Here is a 23,879-nt window from a genome sequence, read left to right as displayed (position 1 = left end):
ACGGGGAAGTGAGGATGTGCAGGACAGACAGACCTGAGGGCGGAAGGGGGAGGCAGAGTGGAAGGAAGGGGAGCCCGGGAAGGCAGGAGAGGAGCGAGGAGGGACACGCGGGGAGAGAGCGGAGCGGAAAGACGGGAAGGGAAAAGAACAATGGGGACAGGAGAGGGAAGCCTGGAAGGAGGAGCAGAAGACCAGGAGGGAGAAGGAGACGGAATGGGGAAATGGCGAGCCGGAGGGGAAGAACGGAGCCGCGGCTGCGAGAGCTGCAGCTGGTGGGCCGTGGGCGGGGCCTCATCTCCGTCTCTAATGGCTGTGAAATGAGGTTAGCTCCATTAGAGGCGGCGAGAGTGTAACGAGATCACACTCATTAGGGCTGGGCCATCCCAGTAATTACCACCACCCCAAACACGCCCGCGCCCGCCGGGCCGCCCAGCACAGACGGGCACGCGGCATCACACCCACCCGGGACGCCTGCCGACGAACGGGCAGCCCAGGGCCCACGCGGGGATAACCAGGGCCTGGGGCGGCCAAGCACCTTCACTAACCGCGGAGAGGTGTGGGGACAGGGCTGCACCCAGGCAGGCCCTCAGCCACACGCAGTAAACATACACCCCAAGTCAGGAAATAAGGCACGTGGATGAATAATTATCTTTTGCATTTATTGATCACATACAAAGTGCAGGTCTCCATCATCTCAATGGACACAGCTCCATGAGGAACTATTCTGCATTCTATATATACATATGAAGAAACTGAGGCTTTAAGCAACCCACCCGAGGTCATCTACATAATAAGGAACAGAACTGGAATTTGATTCCAGGTCTGTCTGACTCTATAGGGTGTTTTAAAAAAAAAAAAAAAAACCCCACTTGTCTGATGAAGTTCATATGTGTAGACTTTCCATTTTAAGAGACATTATGAAAAATGAGTACACATATCAGTCAAATAACTCAACCGTGGATATCTATCTCCACCCCCCCACCCCCACCCCGTCCCACCCCACACCACCCCACCCCGCAACACACACAAAAACAATGGCCAGGGCCCCTGCATAGTCTGCAGTGTGAATGGCGCCCCCTGGAGTTGCACAAAGCAGTGGTCCTGTTCTGGCCCATGTTATACTAAGAAACTAACTGGGAGACAGCCATCTCACACCTTCACGCTCAAAGAAGAGCACAACAGCACATATGCTCAAGGCCACACAACGAGCAGAGTAACACACTCAAACTCAAAGACCTCATTCTAAATGCATACCAGTCAGAGTTTAGAAGCTCTCAAATTAACCCAAGAGAAGAGCTCTGGGGTCAGGCTACCTGAGTCCAGTCTCCACTCTACTTCTTTTCAAATGTGAGACCATAAAAATCACTTAACCCATGTAAGTCTGTTTCCACGTTTGTAAAATGGGACTGCATAGCTGTATCTACTTCATCAGGTTGTATTGGAGGATTAAATGATGTGATGCTTGCAGAGGGCTCAGCAGTGCCTAGCACGTGGGAAACATTCAAAGATGTTATTTTTATTATTATTAGTTGTTGCTGTATTGGTATCTAAATGGAGTCACTACTATCACAAGGGTTCATGGTGAATCAAAGAACCAGAAGGATTATTTATATACACAGTCCCTTACAGTGGTGTCCTTCCAAATAATTCTAGAAGAATTGCATGTTATTCCTTTCGAGTTCAGGGAGATCAAAGGTCTTCTCCAGAGGTCCCCCTCGCATGCCAGGATCAGACAGGAGCCTGAATCTGAAGTCAAGGGCACAACTCCCTGTCCCTTCAAGTTCTCACAGCAGGGTTCAGAGCTGGCCTCGTGTGGTTGTCTAAGCCTGAGTCTCTCTGTGCACTATGAGACCACACAGCTCCACACTGCCATCCTGACACTTGTGGCCTCACTGAGGGAGATACACGGGCAAGAGGCTCCTTTCCCCTTGGGGTCACCTGCCCCTCCAGCAGCAGTCACCCGGCAGCACACCTCAAGAAAGCCCTGCAAATGTGGGTGGATGTTCAACACACTGGTTGTGGTTTTAGTCCACAGCTTCCCTTTATCCCTGTCTCCTCCCTACCCACCCCCATCTTCTTCCTCTCAGCCTCTCCTTTCTCCTCATCTCACCCAGTTCCCTCATGCCCACCTTAAGCATCTTGTAAGGTGGAAGACACAGCCTCCTCCATTCTTCTCACTGGGGACAGGCCCCTTGCCCAATCTGATGCCAAAGCTGGGAGGCCTCAGTGTGATTCACTATTTACATATGCAGATCAGGACCCAGTATCCCCTCCCCCACTTCCCTACCTCTCCCTCTCCCTCCTTTTCTCTGCCTTAGCCTTCTCTTTCTTTACCCTCTATGACACTCCTTTTCCTGCCTGTCTATCTCATTCCCTGCCATTCTCATTTGCTCTCTTTTGGACAAAACTTACCTTGCACAAAGTAAGCACTCCCTAAATACTTGGGTGGGGGGAGGTCTAGGAGAGCTATGTAGAATTAAAATGGAGGAATAGGGGGCTGTCCCCATGGCCAAGTGGTTAAGTTCCCGCACTCCAATTTGGCAGCTGGGGGTTTCACTAGTTTGGATCCTGGGCGCGGACGTGGCACCGCTCATCAGGCCACGCTGAGGTGGTGTCCCACATGCCACAACCAGAGGCACTCACAACTAGAATGTATAACTATGTACTGGGGGGCTTTGGGGAGAAGAAAAAATAAAAATAAATTTAGTTTTTATTTATTTTTTTAAAAATTTTATTTTTTTCCTTTTTTCTCCCCAAAGCCCCCCAGTACATAGTTGTATATTCTTCGTTGTGGGTCCTTCTAGTTGTCGCATGTGGGACGCCGCCTCAGCGTGGCTCAACGAGCCATGTCCGCACCCAAGATTCGAACCAACGAAACACTGGGCCACCTGCAGTGGAGTGTGTGAACTTAACCACTCAGCCATGGGGCCGGCCCCTATATCAAAATAAATTTAAAAAAAAGATTTGCAACAGATGTTAGCTCAGGTGCCAATCTTTAAAATAAATAAATAAATAAATAAAAATGGAGGAATAGGAGTACCTTTTTGCTTTCTTTTTAAACATAGAAGGTAAGATTTAGAGACAGAGACAATGATAGTTTTAAATGCAGAAAGAGGCCATCCTAGTTTTGATGTGGTTATTAGCTGCTTCTGCACGCAGGCCAAGTGTGAGCCCCGGCAAAGCTTTCAATCTTTGCTGTGGGATAGTGGGGAGTCTCTAGGCCCAGCAACCAAGAGGGCCAAGTGTGAAATGAGCTCTGAGGCTGGGTAGACTAGATTTAACTCCTGCCCACAAAGAATCTGCCCTCAGTTGAAAAGGCAGAGACTGGAGGATGAGTCCTGGTTAAGAAGGGGCAAGGCAGAAGGAAGTTGTCAGCCTACCTGCAAACACCCTGCTCTGTGGCAAGAGATGCCAAGAGAGAAGGAAAATAACCAACTTGACTGAACGGCCAGTAGCACTTCTGACGTTTCCTCGGCCAGACTTCCCAACAGCCGGGGAAGAAAGGTCTCATTATTCCCATTTTCCCAGATAAGGAAACAGAGACTCCAGGGGTGACTCACCAAGGTGGCACAGCTGGTGAGCGGGGAGCCAGGACTGCAGCTGGGTCTGCATGAATCCAAAGCCCATGTTCTTCCACTGCCGTAAAGAATAAACCTCATCTAGTTAGAGTTTATTGGCTGTTTATACCAAACAACCCCCCTTACAAAGGGCACACACACTCCATCCTTCCTGTGTCTCTCCCCTCCTCTCCATGGCTGCCTCCTCTTGAAAGCAACGGGTAGAGACGGAAAGGGGAGAAAGATGAGGGCAAAATGAGTGTGGCAGAGAGCAGTGCCGTGGGCAAGAACTTTAGAGAGGGAAGAGAAAAGGAAAGGTTCAGAAAATCAGCTCTCAGTGAGGGAGAGGATAGACGGAACAATTGGAAAAGTAAAAGGCAAAAACGTATGGAAGGCTCTGATCTGGAAATCATTGTATGCAAACTTTAAGGAGACGTGTTGGTGCCCTCTGGCAGACTCAGCCGGGAAAGGAGCCTTGCTGTGTCGTTGGGTTTGGAGAAAAGAAGACAGAGGGGTTTCTGTTTTTTGTTTTAAGGAGCAGAGCCGGGAGGAGAAAGCCAATCTGTGTCCGGTCAGGCCTGTCCCCTCCTTGGCGATGTTCCCTCTGTAAGCACTAGGGAGCAGTGGTGTTGCTTCTCTCCTGGTCGCCAGACGTGGGAGGGGGCTCTACCCAAGGGGACTCCTGGCCTGCTGGGGGCTTCCGAGGCAGCATCCCTGCCGGGTCTTGCCTCCAGTCCTGCCCGGTAACCCAACCCACGCCCTGGCTCCTCCAAGGCATGGGACAGTCTCTCCTTCCTCAGGCCTGTTTCTTTGATCTTTCCTTGCCCTGCCCCTTGACTCCTGTAATTCTCTGCTTCTTCAGTCTCCCTGTGCCCTCCCTGTCTCTGTGGTCACAGAGCCCGCCTTGCAGCTTTCCACAACTTCAAGTCCAAGCCTCTCCGTCTGTCTCATAACATCTTTCTCCGTAGCTTTCTGGGTCCTACTGTCTGTCTGGGAGCCTCCTGGTTCCGTAGTTCTTCCTGTCCTAAATACTGTGCATCTACCCCCGGAACAGGGAGCACATATTGAGAAGTCAGAGTTCCTGTCCAGCTGTTTACGGGGTGCCTTTCTTCTCACCACCCATGGAAGAACATTTACAGCTCAGTGATTATGTTTGCTTGTTGGGGAACAGCTCCCTAGCTGAGCTTTGAAAGTAGCACTTCCGTCCTTCCCCTCCCATCCTGAGGATAACCAGAGAGCCGATCTGGAAGGAGGAAAAGGGCAATACCAAAAAAACACCCCTGTTTTTCCATTGCTTTCTCTCCATCTTCCCCTTTCTCCTCTCCTCACCCTTGTCAGGGAAGGAAGCATTACGCAGGGAGGAGGGAGTGAAGGGGCAGCAAGGGAGCTCTGGAGACTGAGGGCCATTTTGGAACTGGAAGATTCATCTCCGGGGATGACGACACCCTCGGAACTCTCCGCCCTCCCTTGGCTCCAGGCCTGCCTCCTGCCCTCCCCCTCGGTGGCAGCAGCCTTGTAATTTAAAGCTCTCTCTGTCGCCTCTAATGTGATCCTCTCGTTTTATTGACTCTCTCTGCCGTCTGTGGCGCCCCTTCACATCAATCTTCACTCTAATCACCCCGCCGCCACTGCCTGCTGTCTCCCCTAACCCCTCTGCTTGTGGGCCCCAGCCCTGCCTCTACCCAGGCCCTTGCTTTTAACTGTCCCCCCACCTCCAGCCTACAGCCAATCCGCCCCCTTCCTCCTTCCCTCCTCCAAAGGGGGAAATGCCAGGGCCTTTGAGGGGTCACCTTCCTTTTCTCACAGCTAAGATGTGCCTTGAGGGAGAGGGGATGCCCTTAAGGACAGCCCGGAATAAAGGAGGAATGGCCGTGGTCAGAACAAGACTGGCCTGGGGGTGTAGGCGGGGGATGGCTTAGGCTGTCGTCTGGTTCTACATCATCTCCAGAAAGATGGAATTCAAGCTAGGAAGGGCAAAGAAAGGGGCACAGAGATTCAAAGAGGGAAGAAAGGAAAGACTGAGGAGAGGGGAAATGGAGGGAGGGAAAAAAATTTGCTGCAGTTAAAGGTTTGTAATAAATAGTGGGTGATGGGAGAAGCACAGAGAAAGGGGCAGGGCATTGGGGGGATGCACTGAGGCAGAGATAAATTTGCAATTGAAATTCTTCCCTGAAGAGGAGGAGGAGTAGGTTGGAAGGTGGGGAAGAGATTTGCAATTTTAAAGGGCTGCTGACCCCACCTCGGTGATCTAGGTCTCACCCATGTGCTAGCCCAAAGCTAAGCCCCTTGGGTTTCTAGCCAGGAATCCGCTGTCTGGTTCCCGTCCTGGGAAGCAGATGCTCTGGAGAGAGGATCTGGAGCTTAGGTCTTCCCCCCGCGCCGCCCAGCCCTCAGCGACAGGGCCCAAAAAGACCCCTCTGGCCCAACCTCGACTCTTCCCACCAGGTGGGGCAGTAAAAGGGCGGTGGGCCCCCAGTGGGGGGGGTGACTGAATGTCAGACCCTCACAAACCTGCACACTTATCCTCCACCCCAAGGACGCCATGGGAGGAATACCATTCTCTCCCAACTTCAGGGCTTCTGCTTTCTGCTTATCTAGGGTAACCCCCCACTCCATCCAATTCCTTTACTCCCCTTTTGGTTCTCCCAGTGCCCCCATCCCCTCCACCCCTAGACCAGGTACTGATTTGCATTTTCATTAGCATGCTGATCCAGCCCCACGTGGAGCTCCTTAATGGCTTTACTTCACGCCTGGCTAGCCCCCCAGTAGGAGGAGGGAAGTAGAGATGGGGGCCTGCAGGCTGGGTGGAGCCAGACCAAGGTCCCCTTCCAAATCCAGGAATCTGAAGGTGAGGGTTAGAGGTGGCCCAAGGAAGGAGAGGCCACACCCCTCAGCCGTTCTGGAAGCACTCTGGCCTGAGGGCAAAAGGTTTAGTCATTAGAGATCTGCTGATATGGAGAACTGGAGAGGATGAAGGCCACTTGGGACATTGGGAGAGGCAGGGGATGGGGAGGCATGGGCAGTGGTGAGTTGAAGGGGAGGATCAAGATCAAAAAGTTGGAAGCAGCGTAGGAGGCTTGGGGCTTCTGTCAGCTGGAGGCAGCCCAGGAATACTGATTCCTAGACCTTCACCTGTACTGTCTTTTTCCCCCTGTACTGTGTTTTTTTTTTGCCTGTACTTGTGTTTGAGGGACAGTCCAGCTGGATAGAGGAGCCCATGCCACAGCTTTGGGGTATAGCTCTGTGCCCTGCCAGTCGTTTTCTAGTTTTACCACCTTGGAGCTGTGTGACAATCAGCCGCCCACTCAACGTCTCTGTTTCTTGGCTGCCTCATCTGTAAAATAAGGTGGTTGTGAGATCAGATTAGATAATTGATTCAAGCATTTAGCACAGTGCCAGGACCATGGTATATGTGCCTTAATAGCTATCAGTAATATTATTACTGTTACTTATTTTTTTATCTCTTTGGGGAGGAGGAGGCTAATCACATACAAGCTACTGTCTTTCAATTGGCCAGGGAAATTCCCACCCATTCCACATGCTTGTGACCAGAGATGGCTCTGGAAGACGGCTGAGAGCAGCCGGTGCCTGCAAGCCAGTGGAAATTCACTGTGGCCTCTCTGGCAAGAGGACCTTGACTTAGGGAAATTACCTCTTCAGGTCGTGGAAAATCTGAGGGTCTTTCCCCGAGTTCATTCATTCAACAGACATGTATTGACAGTGGCAGGCATCTTCCTCGGTGCTGATGATGGAGTGATAAATAAAGCAGACAGAGTTCCTGCTCTCATGGAACTTACCTTCTAGAAGGGAGAGATAAGTAAACCAGGAAATAGCTGGTCGTGATAAATCTCTGAAGAAAGTAACCCCTGGGGCTGTGTTAGCTTCTGTAGAGAGCAAAGGCCTGTTGGAAGAGGTGATATTTAAGCAGAGACCTGAATGGCAAGAAGCCACCATGCAGAGGTCTGAGGGAAGAGCATTCCAGGCAGAGGACACAGTCAGGCAAGGCCCTAAGGTGGGAATGAGCTTGGGGTATCTGAGGAACAGAAAGAGGGCCTGCGGGCTGCAGCTAGCCAGCCAGGGGGTGGAGAATAGGTGGGCAGGCGTCAGATCCGATAGGCCCTTCTGTAGATGATGGAAAGGAGTTTGGGTTTTATTCACAGTGCGGACTTTTTTTTTTTTTTGAGGAAGATTAGCCCTGAGCTAACCTCTGCCACCAATCTTCCTCTTTTTCTTTTTTTGCTGAGGAAGATTGGCCCTGAGCTAACATCCATGCCCATCTTCCTCTACTTTATATGTGGGACACCTGCCACAGCATGGCTTGATAAGTGGTGTGTAGGTCAACACCCGGGATCCAAACCAGCAAACCCTGGGCTGCTGATACAGAGTGTGCAAACTTAACTGCTGCGCCACTAGGCTGGCCCCTCACTGATGGATTTTAAGCAGAAGGTAGTGTGATTTACATTTTAAAAGATGATTCTTTATGATGCCTGAAATTTACTTTAAAACAATACAGGAAAAGGAGGAAGTGGGTGAGGATATAGATAAACAAGATTGGCTGTGATGGTGACTGTTGAAGCTGGGTGATGAGTACAAAGGGGGTCCTTACATTATTTGATCTACTTTTATATATGTTTGGCATTTTTCATTATTGAGAATTAAATGAAAGATCCTTCAGGTTGCTGGTGGAAGGAGACTGGATTGTGGGGCAGTGGTGGAAACAGAGGCCAATGTGGAATCCATTGCATTAGTTCAGGAAAGAGGTGATAATGGCTTAGGCCAGGACGGTGCTAGCGGAGATGAAGATAAACAGAGGGATGTGACACATGTTTGAGAGGTTGCTGTCAAACTGCACATGGGTAGGGGCAAGAGAAAACTTTCAGATTTTTAGCCTAAGCAACCAGATAAATGGTGTACCAATTTTTGAGATAGGAAAGATGGGGAAGAACCAATTCAGGGGAGAAATAGAGTTCTGATTTTGGGCGTGTTAAGTTTGAAGCCTGATGACACTAAGTGAAGCTTCAAGTTGGCACACGGGTCCGAGTCTGGTGCTCAGGGAAGAGGGTGGGGCTGGGGTGTCTGGAGATCACCTGCCTGGCTGGGTGTCTCCCCTGCCACCTCACAGCACCACTCTCGTGTTCCCCCCGCAGGGTCCTGGCTGTCACGCTGAAATGAACCCCCAGCAGTCCTCCGTCTGCCATGGCCACCCTTAACTCATCCTCTGCTGCTGGCACCACCCCCTCCCCTGGGCACAATGCCCCTTCCCCACCTCCGGACACCTCCCCCGGGACCCCCTCTGATCCTGTCACCAAAGATCCCCCTGCTGCCCCCTCCACCTCTGAGAGCATGAGGCCCTCAGAGCCAGGGGGACAGCCCCTGGAGTCGGGCTGTGGCCTCATCCCACCAAAGGAGACTGGGGAGCCCCAAGAAGAGCCTGGCTGTGGTGGCTTCCCACCAAAGGACCTGGGGGTGGAAGAGGACAAGCAGGAGGAAGAAGGAGGAGGGCTCCCTCCCGTGGACCTAAGCAACCACTTATTCTTCACAGCTGGCGGTGAGGCCTGCCTAGTGGCCAAGCTGTCCCTGCCAGGTGGCAGTGAACTCCTGTTACCAAAGGGCTTCCCCTGGGGTGAGGCGGGCATCAAGGAAGAGCCCAGCCTGCCCCTCCTTGCCCACCCGCCCCCTACACACCTCACTGCCCTTCACATCCAACATGGCTTTGACCCAATCCAAGGCTTTAGCTCTTCTGACCAAATTCTGTCCCATGATACCTCAGCGCCATCTCCGGCCGCCTGTGAGGGAAGGGATGGAGCCTTCTGGAGCTACCAGCTGGCTCCAAACCCACCTGGAGATCCCAAAGATGGCACCATGGAGAACAGAGGGGGAGACCACAGGGCACTCTTCTGGCTCTGCCTCCTGTGCCGCCTGGGTTTCAGCAGGCCCCAGGCCTTTAAGGGTCATACACAGTCTCATGGGGTGAAGCTAACCCACGCTCAACACCAGGGCCTGCCAGGCAACCCAGCTGTGCTCCAGGAGGGGGACGAAGGCTGCATGGCCCTTCTAAGCTTTCTGGAACCAAAACCGCCTGCTCACCCCCGCTTAGAAATTCCCCTTGACAACAGCAGCACAGTGAACATGGAGGTGAATGTAGGCCAGACCGAGGATGGCCCTCCTGAGGCAGAAGCCCAGGCCTTTGTCCCGCCTGTGGAAGAAGTCATGGCCCTCAGCTCACCCTCCCCACCCACAGCCCCAGCCACCTGGGATCCCAGCCCAACCCAAGCCAAAGAATCACCAACAGTGGCAGGTGAGGCAGGGCCAGATTGGTTCCCTGAGGGGCAAGAAGAGGATGGAGGGCTCTGCCCCCAACTCAACCAAAGCTCACCCACCCCCAAGGAGGGGGGCACTCTCCCCGCCCCAGTGGGCTCCCCTGAAGACCCCAGCGACCCACCCCAGCCCTACCGCCTAGCTGACGACTACACCCCAGCCCCTGCAGCCTTCCAGGGCCTCAGCCTGTCCAGCCACATGTCTCTGCTACACTCGCGCAACTCCTGCAAGACACTCAAGTGTCCCAAGTGCAACTGGCACTACAAGTACCAACAGACCCTGGACGTGCACATGCGGGAGAAGCACCCAGAGAGCAACAGTCAGTGCAGCTACTGCAGCGCCGGTGGTGCCCACCCCCGCCTCGCCCGCGGAGAGAGCTACAACTGCGGCTACAAGCCCTACCGCTGCGACGTCTGCAACTACTCCACCACCACCAAGGGCAACCTCAGCATCCACATGCAGTCTGACAAGCACCTGGCCAACCTGCAGGGCTTCCAGGGGGGGCCTGGAGGACAGGGAAGTCCCCCAGAGGCAGCACTCCCACCCTCCACGGGGGACAAGGAGCCCAAGACCAAATCATCCTGGCAGTGCAAGGTGTGCAGCTATGAGACCAACATCTCTCGCAACCTGCGCATCCACATGACCTCCGAGAAGCACATGCAGAATGTCCTCATGCTGCACCAGGGGCTGCCACTGGGCCTGCCACCTGGGCTGGTGGGGCCAGGTCCCCCTCCCCCAGCAGGGGCTGCCCCCACCACGCCCCCTGAACTCTTCCAGTACTTCCCACCGCAGGCCCTCGGGCAGCCTCAGGCTCCCTTGCCTGGCCCCGGGCTGAGGCCAGACAAGCCCTTGGAAGCCCAGCTGCTTCTCAACGGCTTCCACCACCTTGGAGCGCCTACCCGGAAGTTCCCCACATCTGGTAAGCTCCCTGGGTTCTGTTCTTCTTTCCCCTTCCCTTCCCCTCCTCAGGGCCAAACTCAATTCCCTCCTTTTTCCCCAGGGCCAGCCCCCACACCTAGGTAACCCCCGCTCCCTCGGCACTATCCTCATTTACCCACATTCCCACAGAGCAAACCGACCCTGCCCCGTTCCTTCCTTGGGCCACTAATCCATCTCTGTCCCCTAGCCCCTGGCAGCCTCTCCCCGGATGCCCACCTGCCTCAAAGTCAGCTTCTGGGCTCCTTGTCCGACGGCCTGCCCACCTCCCCGCCCCCAGATGACAGCCCATCCCCGAAGGTGTTCCGCTGCCTCGTGTGCCAGGCCTTCAGCACGGACAACCTGGAGCTGCTGCTCTACCACTGCAGCGTGGGCCGCAGCCTCCCGGAGGCCGAGTGGAAGGAGGTGGCCGGCGACACCCACCGCTGCAAGCTCTGCTGCTACGGCACCCAGCTCAAGGCCAACTTCCAACTCCACCTCAAGACCGACAAACATGCTCAGAAGTACCAGCTGGCAGCCCACCTGAGGGAGGGGGGCGGGACCGTGGGCACCCCCTCCCCAGTGCCCCTGGGAGACGGGGCTCCTTATGGGTCTGTTCCCCCCCTGCACCTGCGATGCAACATCTGTGACTTTGAGTCCAACAGCAAGGAGAAGATGCAGCTGCACGCCCGGGGTGCAGCCCATGAAGAAAACGGTCAGATCTATAAGGTGAGAGTGGGGCAGCAAGGGTCTGGAGTGGAAGGGCATAGCACAGAGCCTTTGTGGAGAGAGAAGAGAGGGATGAGGATGGAGTGAGGAGATACAAAGTGGGGAAGTGATGGAAAACCCAAGGGGGCAGAATGGGGGACAAAGGCAAGTATGCACCAGGGTAATAAACTATTTGGAGACAGGCGTGGAGAAAGAGACTAAAGTGTGGACTCTAAAGAAGTGAATCCAATACTTTATTCAGCTTTTCTGTTGTTTGGGGCTGGAGGGAAGGGTCCGTGTCTGCTTAGTCCATCCTGTCACCAGAAGTTCAAGAGAATGGAACCAGATTCCATTCACAAACTAGGAGAGAGTCCAGGATTGGCAGGAGGAAGAGAAGGAGATTGGGGAGAAAAAGCAATAATACCCAGCTGGCCAAGGAGGAAAAAGGGGGGCTCAAGAGGGTGGAAGGGATGGGGAGGGTGCTACTGGTCAGGCTTTCTTGGGAAGGCCCCTGAGATCTGGAGGCATCCATCCCTTCTGGACCTGAACAGCCTCTTTCCATGCTTCCAGTTTCTGCTGGAGATGGAGGGGGCAGCAGCTGGGGCAGACCTGGGGCTGTTCCGCTGCCTGCTGTGTGCGTGGGAGACGCCCTCCCGCCTAGCTGTGCTGCAGCACCTGCGTGCCCCTGCCCACCGGGATGCCCAGGCCCAGCGGCGTCTGCAGCTGCTACAGAGTGGCCCAGCAGCCGAGGAAGGGCTCTCAGCTCTTCAGAGCATCCTGAGCTTCAGCCATGGGCAGCTCCGGACTTCTGGTGAGGAAGAGGGGACTAGAGAGGAAGGGCTGGGCAGGGAGGGCGGCTGGTTTGGGAGCTGAGGGCTCATGAGAACCTGATACAAGGCGGGAGAAATGAGGCCTGTGAGCAATCGATAGCAACTGGAAAGGAGCTGCGAAGGGGTGAGAAAGCTGGGTTTCAGAACTGTGGGGCTGCTGAGTGAAGGCTGCTGTTAGAGAGAAGTGAGGAGTCATCCAGTGATCCTGAATAGTGACCAGTGTCCTAGCAACGCTAGGTAGGGTGGTGGCAAGAGCTGGTCAGAAAGGAGAAAGTAGAAAAACAAAACAGAATGGAATCTGCTTCGAGCTGGGCCAGGCAGTGTGGGAAGGAGTTGGGAGCTGTGGGCATGGCCCGAAGGCAGCAGGGATGGGAAGCCCTTGACAGCTCCCCAGCCTCTTCCTGTCTCCTAGGAGGTCTTCAGCCCAAAGGCTGGGCTTAGGGTCCCCCTTAGGCAGCTGAGGTTATACCAGCAGAGACAGGGAATAGTCTGCCAGGTGCCATTGATCCAGGGGGTACAGGAGAAGAGCCTGGAAGGGGCTGTCAGAGGTGGGCACAGGCATCGAGGCTTTGTAGAGGCCAGCAGTGGGCGAGGATGAGGGCAGGGCAGCAGGAACCAGGAACAGGCAGCATTGACTGGTGCTAATTGAATTGCCAATATGCTGGCTGGAGTTAAGTGCCGGAGGGGCCCAGATCAATAGCTAACGATCCTGGTGCAGGGCTGAACAGAGTTAAGGAACTTTAACACTTTAATTAGGCTGCCACCGAAAATAAATTCCTACACATCTGTCAATTCTTACTTGAGTGGTAATCTCCTCTCCTAGCCACTTCCATTCAGCCTCACCTCCCTTCCCCAGTGCCCCTCCCTCTACATTTCTGGGCTCCCTGCTTCCAGGATCAGTCAAGACAGGGAGCCAAGTTTGGTCCTGTATCTGCCACCTACTGCTGGACTTGTCTCCTCATCTTTAAATGATGGAGGCTGGACTAGCAGAGATGATCTCTTAGGCCCAACGAGTTCTAACACTGTCATTTTCCCCCTCATCTTTTGTATTTCTTTCTGGCAGCTTTTTGTCCTCCCCCGCCTGTTGATTCATCCATCCGTTTTCCCCTCCTGGCTGCTTGTCCTGCTTCCTCTGCCCTATGTCCTCCCTTTCCTGATACTTCATCCGTTTAAGCTGACTCTCCCTTCATCCTACACAGGGAAAGCTCCTGTCACCGCCTCAGCTGAGCCACCCACCCCTGAGAAAGATGCCCAGAACAAGACAGAACAGTTGGGTAAGTTGCTCATCTGGTCCATTTTCCCACATCCCTTGCCCTCCCCGCCCCCCAATACTCATACATTCTGATGCACATGGGACCTTGCAGTCATCCAGATGCCCAGGAAGGCCTCCTGTGCTCAAGGAGCCAAACTGATGGACGAAAGGGCTCATCAGAGGGAAGGGAGGTGGGTGCTCCTGCCCTCTTTGAGGACCAGACCTGGCCGTCCCACTAACCCAGGGTCAGCCCTGCTGCGCCCAGCCAGCCTCTCTGTATGGAGTACAGCTCTGGGCTTTCCTGCCCTTTCTCCCTTTCCCCAGAGCCCAACCCCCTACCCTGGAAGCTCTCTGCTACAAATCAGGTCATCTTAAGGGCTGGGGGTCTGTGAAAGGAGGAGGGAGGGCTGCTGGAGTTTCTTAATCTCCTCTCCTTTCATCTTCAGCTTCTGAAGAGGCAGAGAACAAGATTGGCCCTCCTGGAGACAGTGCCACCCAGACCACGGTCAGAACTGGGCTCACTGGGAAGAGCGGAGGGGGGTCTAGTTTGACTGAGATCTGCTCGTATTCTAAAGGCTGAAATTGTAATCAGTAGAGCTTTACAGACAGAGATTTCAGACTAAAGGTAGACCTGATTTTGTCATGCTGTGACTTATTTCACTCCGAGTTCAACATTAAGAAATGCCACCTAGGTCCAGTACATATGGTCAGCACCATCCAGGGGGCAGAGCTGGCCCCAAGGGGTGAGCACAGAGGGGGATGACAGGAAGGGAGGGCAGAAATTAGAGGAAAAGGGGAAGAGAGAAACAGTGTTGAGGGTAGCAAAGATTGGAAGTAGGTGGAGGGAGGAGGGGAGAAGAAGAAGTGAAGCAACAAAAAGAGAAAGGGAAAAACAAAAAACTAGCTGCCGCCCAGCTCTTCATTCCTGTTAGGAGCAGAGAGACCACTAGACATGGTGTTCATCTCCTGCAGAAAGCCTTAGCCTGGATGGAACTGTCCTGGCACCTCCCTCCGGAGGGTATCTACCCCAGATGATTCTCCCAGACAGCAAGCCCTGCAAATCTCGAGGTCTCCAGGACTCAGGCCTCTGCCTGATCCAGGCAGGACCCAGGGGTAGTTTTGCTCTGGCCTGAAAGTGTTGATTCTGAGGGGATTCCCAGCCTTTGGTCTAGAGGTGCCACCCCATGCCTCAGAGCTCTCCAAACTGGGCTGCAATCTGCAGTCTTACTGCATTCCTGCACACTCCTACAGGAACAGTGGTGTCCTCAGTCCCTTCTGCCTAACTCCTGTCCCTCCTACAGACCTCTGCCAGCTGTCTGCTCCTAGGGCTAGGTGCATTAAGATGAGCAACTGGGTACCTTTCCCTTATGGCTATCCCTGCCTCAGCCCGCCGCCCTGAACCAATGGCACAGGGGGCAGAAGAGGAAGTGAGCCGGGGAGACAAGAAATGCCGGCTGGAGGTCAGGCAGTCAGGTGACAAGGCAGAACTGGGCCTCTTGCGGCTGCAGCTCCCCAGCCCCACCCCTCTGGAGGTGTGGGTGGGAATGAGCCAAGAGCCAGGCCAGAGTTTTCCTGGGCCACTGGGGGAGCTGTGGCTTTTGTTTACATTAAGAAGGGAAGGGGAAAAAAAAGGAAGGAAGGAAGGAAAAGAAAGTGGGAGCTGCTGAGCCTCTGAGGGAGAATGAGCTGGCTTCTGAGCAGACAGGTAGGGAGGGCCCTCTTCAGGAGACACTCAGTTCAGGGACGTTGAGAGGCAGAGCGGGCAGGGATGAGGGAGCCTCTGGGTCCAGGAAGTGCCAGAGGGAAAGGGAGCCATTTCACAGAGAAGAGACTAGCGGTGGGTAAGAAAACTAAATCCGGGGAGGTAGGTACAGGGCCATACTGTCAGCTGGAGAACTGAGGAGGCAACAGAGACAGGAAAAGACAGACCAAGGAAAGACAGAGAGGCCAGGATGGAGGGAGATGGCCAGACAAAGAAGGCAGGCAGGGTGGCGGCCTAGCCTAGGCCTTTGTCCCAGTCGGAGGGAAAGAGGGGAGGAGCCAGCTTTCAGGACTCTCGCTGGGTCCTGGTGATGCCTTCCTCTGGTGCTCACCCCTAAACTGCGAGTAGGGGATTGTGCTGTGTCCAGGAACTCAAAGGGCTGAGTGATGGTGGGTCCAACCCTTCTCTGACACCTCCTCCCTCCACTGCCCATGTGCCCCCAGGTATTCTGCTGTCCATACTGCAGCTTCCTGAGCCCAGAGTCCGACCAGGTGAGGGCTCACACACTCTCCCAGCATGCAGTGCAGCCCAAGTACAGGTGCCCACTGTGCCAGGAGCAGTTGGTGGGCCGGCCTGCCCTGCACTTCCACCTTAGCCACCTGCACAACGTGGTGCCTGAGTGTGTTGAGAAGCTGCTGCTTGTGGTGAGTACAGGCTGGGTAAGGACCCGTCCAGGAGGCCCTGCCAGGGCAGGGCAGGAGGGGAGGAAGGGGCAGGGGGGTCTAGCAAGTGTGTGTGTTGAGGAGGACGTGTTGGTGAGGGAAACAGCATTTGACAGATTTTAAGGTGGACTTTAGAGTTGGAGGGAACCTCAGAACTGAGCTTGTCTAGCTGCCTCTACTCGCCAGCGAGGAAGCTAAGCATTTCTTCCACCTCCATTAGGTCCTGAGAAGAGCTGTCCAACAGCAGGCCCGGGCTGCCAGGCAGGCGAGGTGGCAGCCTAGGCCCTCTCCTCTGCGGGAAAAGCGGAAGTTAGGTGGCAGGTTTGTCCAGAGAGGAGGCTGGAGCCCTGGAAAGAGGCTGGGCACAGGTGCAGAGCAGGGGGTCAGGAGTAGCGGGGGTGCTGGTGGGGAAGTCACTGGGTCTCTTCCCTTACAGGCCACAACTGTAGAGATGACCTTCACAACCAAAGTGCTGCCTGGGCCCACTCTAAGCCCTCTGGGGGATGACCCAGAGCCCCCCACTCCCGGGCCAGAGTTTGCACCCAGCAGAGACCAGGCATTAGGTAAGGAAAGGGACTGGAAACCTCACAAGGTGGCAGGAAAGGGGACCTAGGCTCTGGACAAGAAGGTCTGAAGACACTGAGGCAAGGATCGGTTGCCCTAGACATTGGGCAGGGGCGGCGGCGGGGGCAGGGGCAGGGGCAGGGTCTGCCTTAGACGAAGTTTCGTTCTCACTACACCCTCCTCTCTCCCCTAGAAGGCCCTCACCTGACCCCGGAAGCCAGTCCTGATCCTCTTTCTGAGCCTCCCCTGCCCTCAGCCGAGACCCCAGACAAGCCCCCGGGAAGCCCTGACCAACCCCCTTCTCCAGCCCCATCTCCAGCCCCTCAACCTGATGCCCAAGCTGAAGAAATGGCTCCTCCACCCGCCATGGCTGAGGAGGAAGAGGGGACTGTCGGGGAGCCCCGCCCCGCAGAGCCAGCCCCAGTTGACTCTCGCCACCCTCTGACCTATCGGAAGACCACCAACTTTGCCCTGGACAAGTTTCTCGACCCTGCCCGGCCCTATAAGTGCACAGTGTGTAAGGAGTCCTTCACACAGAAGAATATCCTCCTGGTCCACTATAACTCTGTCTCCCACCTGCACAAGATGAAGAAGGCTGCCATTGACCCCTCTGGCCCTGCCCGGGGAGAGGCTGGCACCACGCCTACCACAGCTGCTGCCACAGACAAGCCCTTTAAGTGCACAGTCTGCCGAGTCTCCTACAACCAGAGCTCCACCCTGGAGATCCACATGCGCTCGGTTCTGCACCAGACTCGCTCTCGGGGAGCCAAGACTGACGCCAAGGCTGAGGGGCCAGAGCGTGGCCAAGAAGAGCCCAAGGAAGGCGAGACTGAGGGGGAGGTGGGCACTGAGAAGAAGGGCCCCGATCCCGGTGGCTTCATATCTGGATTGCCCTTCCTGTCCCCGCCCCCACCTCCTTTGGACCTGCATCGATTCCCAGCCCCCCTCTTCACTCCACCGGTCCTTCCCCCCTTCCCTCTGGTGCCCGAATCACTGCTTAAGCTCCAGCAGCAGCAGCTTCTCCTGCCCTTCTACCTCCATGACCTCAAGGTGGGGCCCAAGCTGGCACTGGCTGGGCCTGCGCCCCTGCTGTCCCTGCCAGCTGCCACCCCTCCTCCCCCGCCTCCACCCCCTAAGGCCGACCTAGCTGAACGAGAGTGGGAACGGCCCCCCACGGCCGAAGAGGGGAATGAAGCAGGGCCCACCTCACCGCCCCACTCAACACCCAATGAAGCAGCCCGCACTGCAGCCAAAGCCCTCCTAGAAAACTTCGGCTTTGAGCTGGTGATCCAGTACAATGAAGGGAAACAGGCTGTGCCCCCTCCCCCAACCCCACCCCCACCAGAGGCCCTGGGCAGTGGGGATAAGCTGGCCTGCAGGGCCTGTGGGAAACTCTTCTCCAATATGCTTATCCTCAAGACACACGAGGAGCATGTCCACCGCCGCTTTCTGCCCTTTGAAGCCCTGAGCCGTTATGCTGCTCAGTTTCGAAAGAGTTATGACAGCCTATACCCACCCCCTGCAGAGCCCTCGAAACCTCCTGATGGGTCTCTGGATTCACCTGCTCCCCAACTGGGCCCTCCCTTCCTGGTCCCAGAGCCTGAGGCAGCAGGGGGCTATCCCCCGGAGGAGCCAAGCCGGGCAGGAGGACGCTGGCCCCCAGAGGAGGAAGAAAGCTCCAGAGGGAATCTTCCTCCCCTAGTGCCTGCAGGCCGCCGGTTCTCCAGAACCAAGTTCACCGAGTTCCAAACCCAAGCCCTGCAGTCTTTCTTTGAGACCAGTGCCTACCCCAAGGACGGAGAGGTAGAGCGGCTCGCAAGTCTCTTAGGCCTGGCTAGCCGTGTGGTAGTAGTATGGTTCCAGAATGCCCGCCAGAAAGCACGCAAAAATGCCATCGAGGGTGGGCCCATGCCAACGGTAGGAGGCACTGGGGGAGCCTCAGGCTGCAGGCGCTGCTATGCCACCTTTTCCTGTGTTTTTGAGTTGGTGCGGCACCTCAAGAAATGCTATGATGACCAGCCCCCTGAAGAGGAGGAAGAAGAGACAGAGAGAGGGGAAGAGGAGGAAGAAGGAGAGGAGGAAGACGCAGAGGAGGAACAAGGCCTGGAACCCCGGGCAGGGCCTGAGGGCCCATCACCAGAACCCCCAGACAAGACAGAGCTGAGCCAAGCAGAGGCAACGAAGCCAGGAGGCAAAGAGCCTGAAGAGAGGGGCCCTCCCTCACCTTGCCCAGCCCACACCTGTGACCAGTGCACCATGTCTTTCCCCAGCCAGGACCTCCTGACCAGTCACCGCCGGCTACATTTCCTGCCATCTGTGCAGCCGAGCCCTGCCTCCCACCTCCTAGATCTGCCCTTGCTGGTGTTTGGGGAGCGAAACCCCATGACGGCAGGCACTCCGCCAGTGCCAGGGCCACCCATCAAACGGAAGCATGAGGACGGCAGCTTGTCCCCAACGGGTAGTGAAGCAGGGGGTGGAGGGGAGGGTGAACCCCCCAGGGACAAGCGCCTGCGCACCACTATCCTGCCTGAACAGCTGGAGATCCTGTACCGTTGGTATATGCAGGACTCCAACCCAACACGCAAGATGCTGGACTGCATCTCTGAGGAGGTGGGGCTCAAAAAGCGAGTAGTACAGGTCTGGTTCCAGAATACCAGGGCCCGGGAGAGGAAAGGCCAGTTTCGGAGCACCCCTGGGGGAGTACCCAATCCAGCAGTCAAGCCCCCCATCACGCCTACCCCTGCACCCTTCCCCAAGTTCAACCTCTTGTTGGGCAAGGTGGATGATGGGCCTGGAAGGGAAGCCCCAAAGAAGGAAGCACCTGCTTTTCCCTACCCCACAGTAACCCCTGCTGCTGGGCCCCTGCCTTTCCTACCACCTGGGAAAGAGGCCACCACCTCAATACCAGAGCCACCTCTACCTCTCCCACCACCCCCTCCTCCCAGTGAGGATGAGGGCCCAGAGGAACCATCTAAGGCTTCTCCAGAGAGTGAGGCTTGCAGTCCATCTGCAGGGGATCTAAGTGATTCGTCTGCTTCCAGCCTGGCCGAACCAGAATCCCCTGGGGCTGGAGGGACCAGTGGGGGACCAGGAGGTGGGGCTGGGGTTCCAGACGGAATGGGGCAGCGACGCTACAGGACCCAGATGAGCAGCCTGCAGCTGAAAATCATGAAAGCCTGCTACGAAGCCTACCGCACCCCCACCATGCAAGAGTGTGAGGTGCTTGGGGAGGAGATTGGGCTGCCCAAGAGAGTCATCCAGGTCTGGTTTCAGAATGCTCGTGCCAAGGAAAAAAAGGCCAAACTGCAGGGGGCAGCAGTTGGCGGGGCTGCGGGCAGCAGTGAGGGCCACTTGGGAGCCCAGCGCACAGACTGCCCCTACTGTGATGTCAAGTATGATTTCTATGTCTCCTGCCGAGGCCATCTCTTTTCCCGCCAGCACCTGGCCAAGCTCAAGGAGGCGGTCCGAGCCCAGCTGAAGAGTGAAAGCAAGTGCTACGACTTGGCCCCGGCACCCGAGGCACCCCCTGTTCCCAAGGCCCCACCTGCCACCACACCTGCCTCTATGCCACCGGCCCTGCCTCGCCTGGCCCCGGTCCTGTTGTCTGGCCCAGCTCTGGCCCAGCCCCCACTGGGCAGCTTACCTCCTTTCAATTCAGGTGAGTGGGAGGTTGGGAGGAGTTGGACTTGAAAGAACATCTCCCTCTAATCCCCCTCCTTCTTTTTCCTTGATTCTTCCCATCTCCAGTCTCCTCCTGTGGACTTCCTTTGTTTCAGGCTCTTGAGGGAGAGAAGGGAGGGAAGGGAGCATGGAGGCTAGGTGGTAGGAATGGGTGAGTGTGTGGCTGGAGGTGGCCTATAGTAGAAAGGATGATGGGGCCAGGAGGTGGCTAATCCCTCATCACTCCTTTCATCTTCCTAGGTCCTGCAGCGTCCTCAGGCCTCCTCGGCCTCGCCACTTCAGTCCTGCCTGCTACTACAGTGGTCCAGACTGCTGGCCCAAGCTGCCCCTTACCTCAGAGACCTGTGCCCAACCAATCCAACCCCTCCACAGCAGGCACCACTGACCCTGCCCCGGGCCCACCTACTGAACCCTCTGGGGACAAGGTCTCTGGTGAGCGAAAACCAGTTGTGGCCCCCGCCAACTCCTCCACTGATGCCCTCAAGAACCTCAAAGCATTGAAGGCCACTGTCCCAGCCCTGTTGGGGGGCCAATTCCTGCCCTTCCCATTGCCCCCTGCAGGGGGCACCACACCACCAACTGTCTTTGGCCCCCAGTTACAGGGGACCTACTTCCAACAGCTCTATGGCATGAAGAAGGGGCTATTTCCCGTGAACCCTGTGATACCTCAGACCCTCATCGGACTGCTCCCTAATGCCCTCCTCCAGCCACCATCCCAGCCCCCCGAGCCCACAGCCACAGCGCCTCCAAAGCCTCCTGAACTGCCCGCTGCAGGGGAGGGGGAGGCCGGAGAGGCCGATGAGCTGCTGACAGGCAGCACTGGCATCTCCACCGTGGATGTGACCCACCGCTACCTGTGCCGCCAGTGCAAGATGGCATTTGACGGGGAGGCCCTGGCCACTGCTCACCAGAGATCCTTCTGCTTCTTTGGGCGGGGCTCTGGGGGTTCCATGCCCCCCCCACTGCGGGTGCCCATCTGTACCTACCACTGCCTGGCATGTGAGGTGCTGCTGAGTGGGCGTGAAGCCCTGGCCTCCCACCTGCGCTCCTCGGCCCACAGGCGCAAGGCGGCCCCGCCCCCAGGGGGCCCACCCATCACCGTCACCAACGCCGCCACTGCTGCCACGGCTGCTGTGGCTTTTGCCAAAGAGGAAGCAAGATTACCTCACACGGACTCCAACCCAAAAACTACTACTACCTCTACACTTCTAGCTTTATAAACAGATAAACCAAGATGGGGGAGGGGAGGGCCTCAGGGCTCCCTCTCTTTCCCCAAGGGGTGTTTGGTGGGAGCTCAAATCCCTCACCCCAGCCCTCGGCTCCGCCCACCTCATGGGAATCTTTCAATTCCCACCCTCAGTGGGCTTCACACACCCCACCTCCAGCAGAGTCCTGCCTCCTCCCCACCCCCACAGACACGCTGATCCGCCTCTGCAACTCCTTGCCCCTAGTCTTCATAGACACGCCCATCTTGTCATCCTGATTATTCATGTCTGCCCTGCCCACCATATACAAAATCTATCCTTGGTTCCATCTTCCTACAACCTTTTCCCTACTGAATTCCTAGTCACCCCCAACTCCTATAAACACACAAATACATGTTATCCCAAGCTGTTCCACTGACTGAGAAAACACCAAAAAAAAAAGAAAAAAAAGAAGAAGAAGAAGAAGAAAGGAAAAAGAAAACCCAAGACAAAGAAGGAGGAAGGAAAAGAAACTTTGCCACTCCCCTTCTCCTTCCTACCCCCTTGTCTAGAGCGCCATACCGCTCACAAACTTTCCAAATACCCAGTTGGCTCCCAAGGTTGGAGCCAGGGATGGGCAGGGAGCCCACAAAACTCTAACCAAACTGGAGGTTGGCAGGGGAGAAGGGCTCCCGGCTCTCTCCCCACACCCCTTCCTCCTAACCCTCTCCTCGCCTGACAGGGGAGCCCCTGTGGCCTGGACTCTAGGGGAAGCCGCCGCCAGGAATCCCTCTGCCAATCCCCACCCTGCACCCTGGGAACTGCAGTAACTTATTTTCAAAGGCTTTAAACACAGAGATCCTCTCAGCAGCCATGGGCCTGCCCCTTGTCCCAGCCCTGCCACATGGGGGTCCAGCCTCCAGGATGGCACTGCCCACCAATGGCAAATCCAAAGTTCTTTAATAAAAAAAACTGAAACACACACACAACCAAAAAAACGAGAGAGAGAAAGAGAGAGAGCACGTGCACACATGTGCACGTAAGAGAAAGATGGAGAGACCAGAGGAATGAACTAAAGAAAAAAGAAAAGCATAAACTTGGAAAATACAGAAAAAAAAAAAAACCCTGAAAACTCTCCCATCAAACAAGTGGTTTTTTCCTGTTTGTGTCACTTTCCCCTCCATGTTAAGGGTTTCTTTAAACCATCTCATCTTTGGAAGATCAAGTGGCTTTAAGTCCTTGCATGGGTGTGGTGACCCTCGAGACTGAAAACAGAGCAGCCCTACCCTGGCCATGCCCGGCCTCAGAGGCAGGAATGGGGAGAAGAGCCTGGAGACTGGGGAGAGACACATCCTTGCCCCCTGAATTGAGTATTTATCAGGACAGGTAACATCCCTTCATTCCCAGCTGTGAGTCAGAAAAGTCACTGTTACCAAAAGTATCTCGGTCCTAAGAGGAAAGGGGTAGACATGGCATGTGGTTCTGAATCTTGGGTATGCTTCCCTTTCAGTAGCTAATCACGTCCTCTCATGCGCTCCGTTCACAACCTACTCCTGTCTCGCTTCCTAGAGGCCCCTTCACATTTTCGGTCACTTCTGGAACCTCCTTGCCTTTGCAGGGACCCCTGTTCCTATCTGTGTTCTCCCCCACATCCTCTGCCCCAGCCCAGCTCCTCCAGTAAGTAGCAGCTGCTGGGGGCACCCCTGAAGGAGTCAGGACTTGTCCATGAGGTTCATGGGGGTCTGGAGCTGATGTTGGCTGAGGGGATGGGTGGGCAAGATGACTGAAGCACATGGTGAATCTTTGATAGGGTGACATCACCAAGGAACCAACAGAAGACAAATGAGCTAGAAGAAGGTTCCCTACTTTAACCTAATTGTTTCTGTAACATCAAGTCATTGTGGCACTCCCAAACCCCAGCTAATGTGGCACAGGGTGGAGGAGCATCTCTTTTATTTTGGCAAAGAAAAGCCTGCAAAAATCTCCTAGTCCTCCAGATAGTTTCTCCAACTACCCTTGACCCTAAGACCTCCCCTTTCAAGGAAGTCTCTTTCCAAACTTTCTCCCTTCGGGCTTCTTCTACCACCATTATTCACTTCATATGCACACACAAATTCAGCCAGCCCTGGGATTTAGATTTCCTGGTCTTTGTGTCACTCCACTCTGACTGTGTTCATACTGAAGCAGTGGCTCATGTGCAGAGAAGATGGGCAGGCAGAGAGGGGGAGGGAAAGCTCAGCTCAGCCCCCAGTCCCCATATGTTCTGTGAATCTCACTTCCAGTCCCATTCATTTCTAAAATTAAAAGCTCCAACTCTAGCAAACTGGGGTGGGGTGGAATTAGTTATACTGATGATGCCAAAAATGCCAGTGATGAATGCAGACAAGAGGAGGGAACCTGCCCTCCGTGGGCTTGCTCTTGCTGCCACCTCTCCTGGCCTCTCAAC

At 55.3% G+C, this 23,879-nt stretch overlaps 2 protein-coding genes across 12 annotated transcripts in view; one reads left to right on the top strand and one right to left on the bottom strand.

The window, feature by feature from the left end:
• ZFHX2 (zinc finger homeobox 2) overlaps positions 1-21,950 on the top strand; it is a 28,396-nt gene extending 6,446 nt beyond the window's left edge. The window contains exons 2-10 of one of the 4 annotated variants that reach the window (XM_070587086.1): positions 8,705-10,794; positions 11,092-11,519; positions 12,069-12,309; positions 13,528-13,602; positions 14,027-14,085; positions 15,786-15,986; positions 16,441-16,567; positions 16,762-20,226; positions 20,490-21,950. In XM_070587086.1, the coding sequence (XP_070443187.1) occupies positions 8,754-10,794; positions 11,092-11,519; positions 12,069-12,309; positions 13,528-13,602; positions 14,027-14,085; positions 15,786-15,986; positions 16,441-16,567; positions 16,762-20,226; positions 20,490-21,469 (7,617 nt within the window). In that variant the 5' untranslated portion in view covers positions 8,705-8,753 and the 3' untranslated portion in view covers positions 21,470-21,950. Of the gene's footprint in view, positions 1-8,000; positions 10,795-11,001; positions 11,520-12,068; positions 12,310-13,527; positions 13,603-14,026; positions 14,086-15,785; positions 15,987-16,440; positions 16,568-16,761; positions 20,227-20,489 lie in introns of those variants that run through there. The other 3 variants (XM_070587082.1, XM_070587071.1, XM_070587075.1) reach the window with 3 other exon arrangements.
• Positions 639-23,879, bottom strand: part of NGDN (neuroguidin) — a 63,213-nt gene continuing 39,972 nt past the window's right edge. For 2 of the 8 annotated variants that reach the window (XR_011530435.1, XR_011530442.1), the window contains 5 exons: positions 20,212-20,347; positions 7,355-7,458; positions 6,833-6,891; positions 3,561-3,636; positions 2,708-2,935 (listed from right to left, as the gene is read on the bottom strand). The gene's annotated coding sequence lies outside the window, so the exon portion shown is untranslated. Of the gene's footprint in view, positions 1,985-2,707; positions 2,936-3,560; positions 6,892-7,354; positions 7,459-20,211; positions 20,348-23,879 lie in introns of those variants that run through there. The other 6 variants (XR_011530431.1, XR_011530432.1, XR_011530444.1 and 3 more) reach the window with 5 other exon arrangements.

This window comes from Equus przewalskii, chromosome 1, assembly GCF_037783145.1.
Source record: "Equus przewalskii isolate Varuska chromosome 1, EquPr2, whole genome shotgun sequence".
Lineage (NCBI taxonomy): Eukaryota > Metazoa > Chordata > Mammalia > Perissodactyla > Equidae > Equus > Equus przewalskii.
The sequence above is the reverse complement of the archived record's forward strand: the minus strand, read 5'-3'. Positions and strand labels throughout refer to the sequence as shown.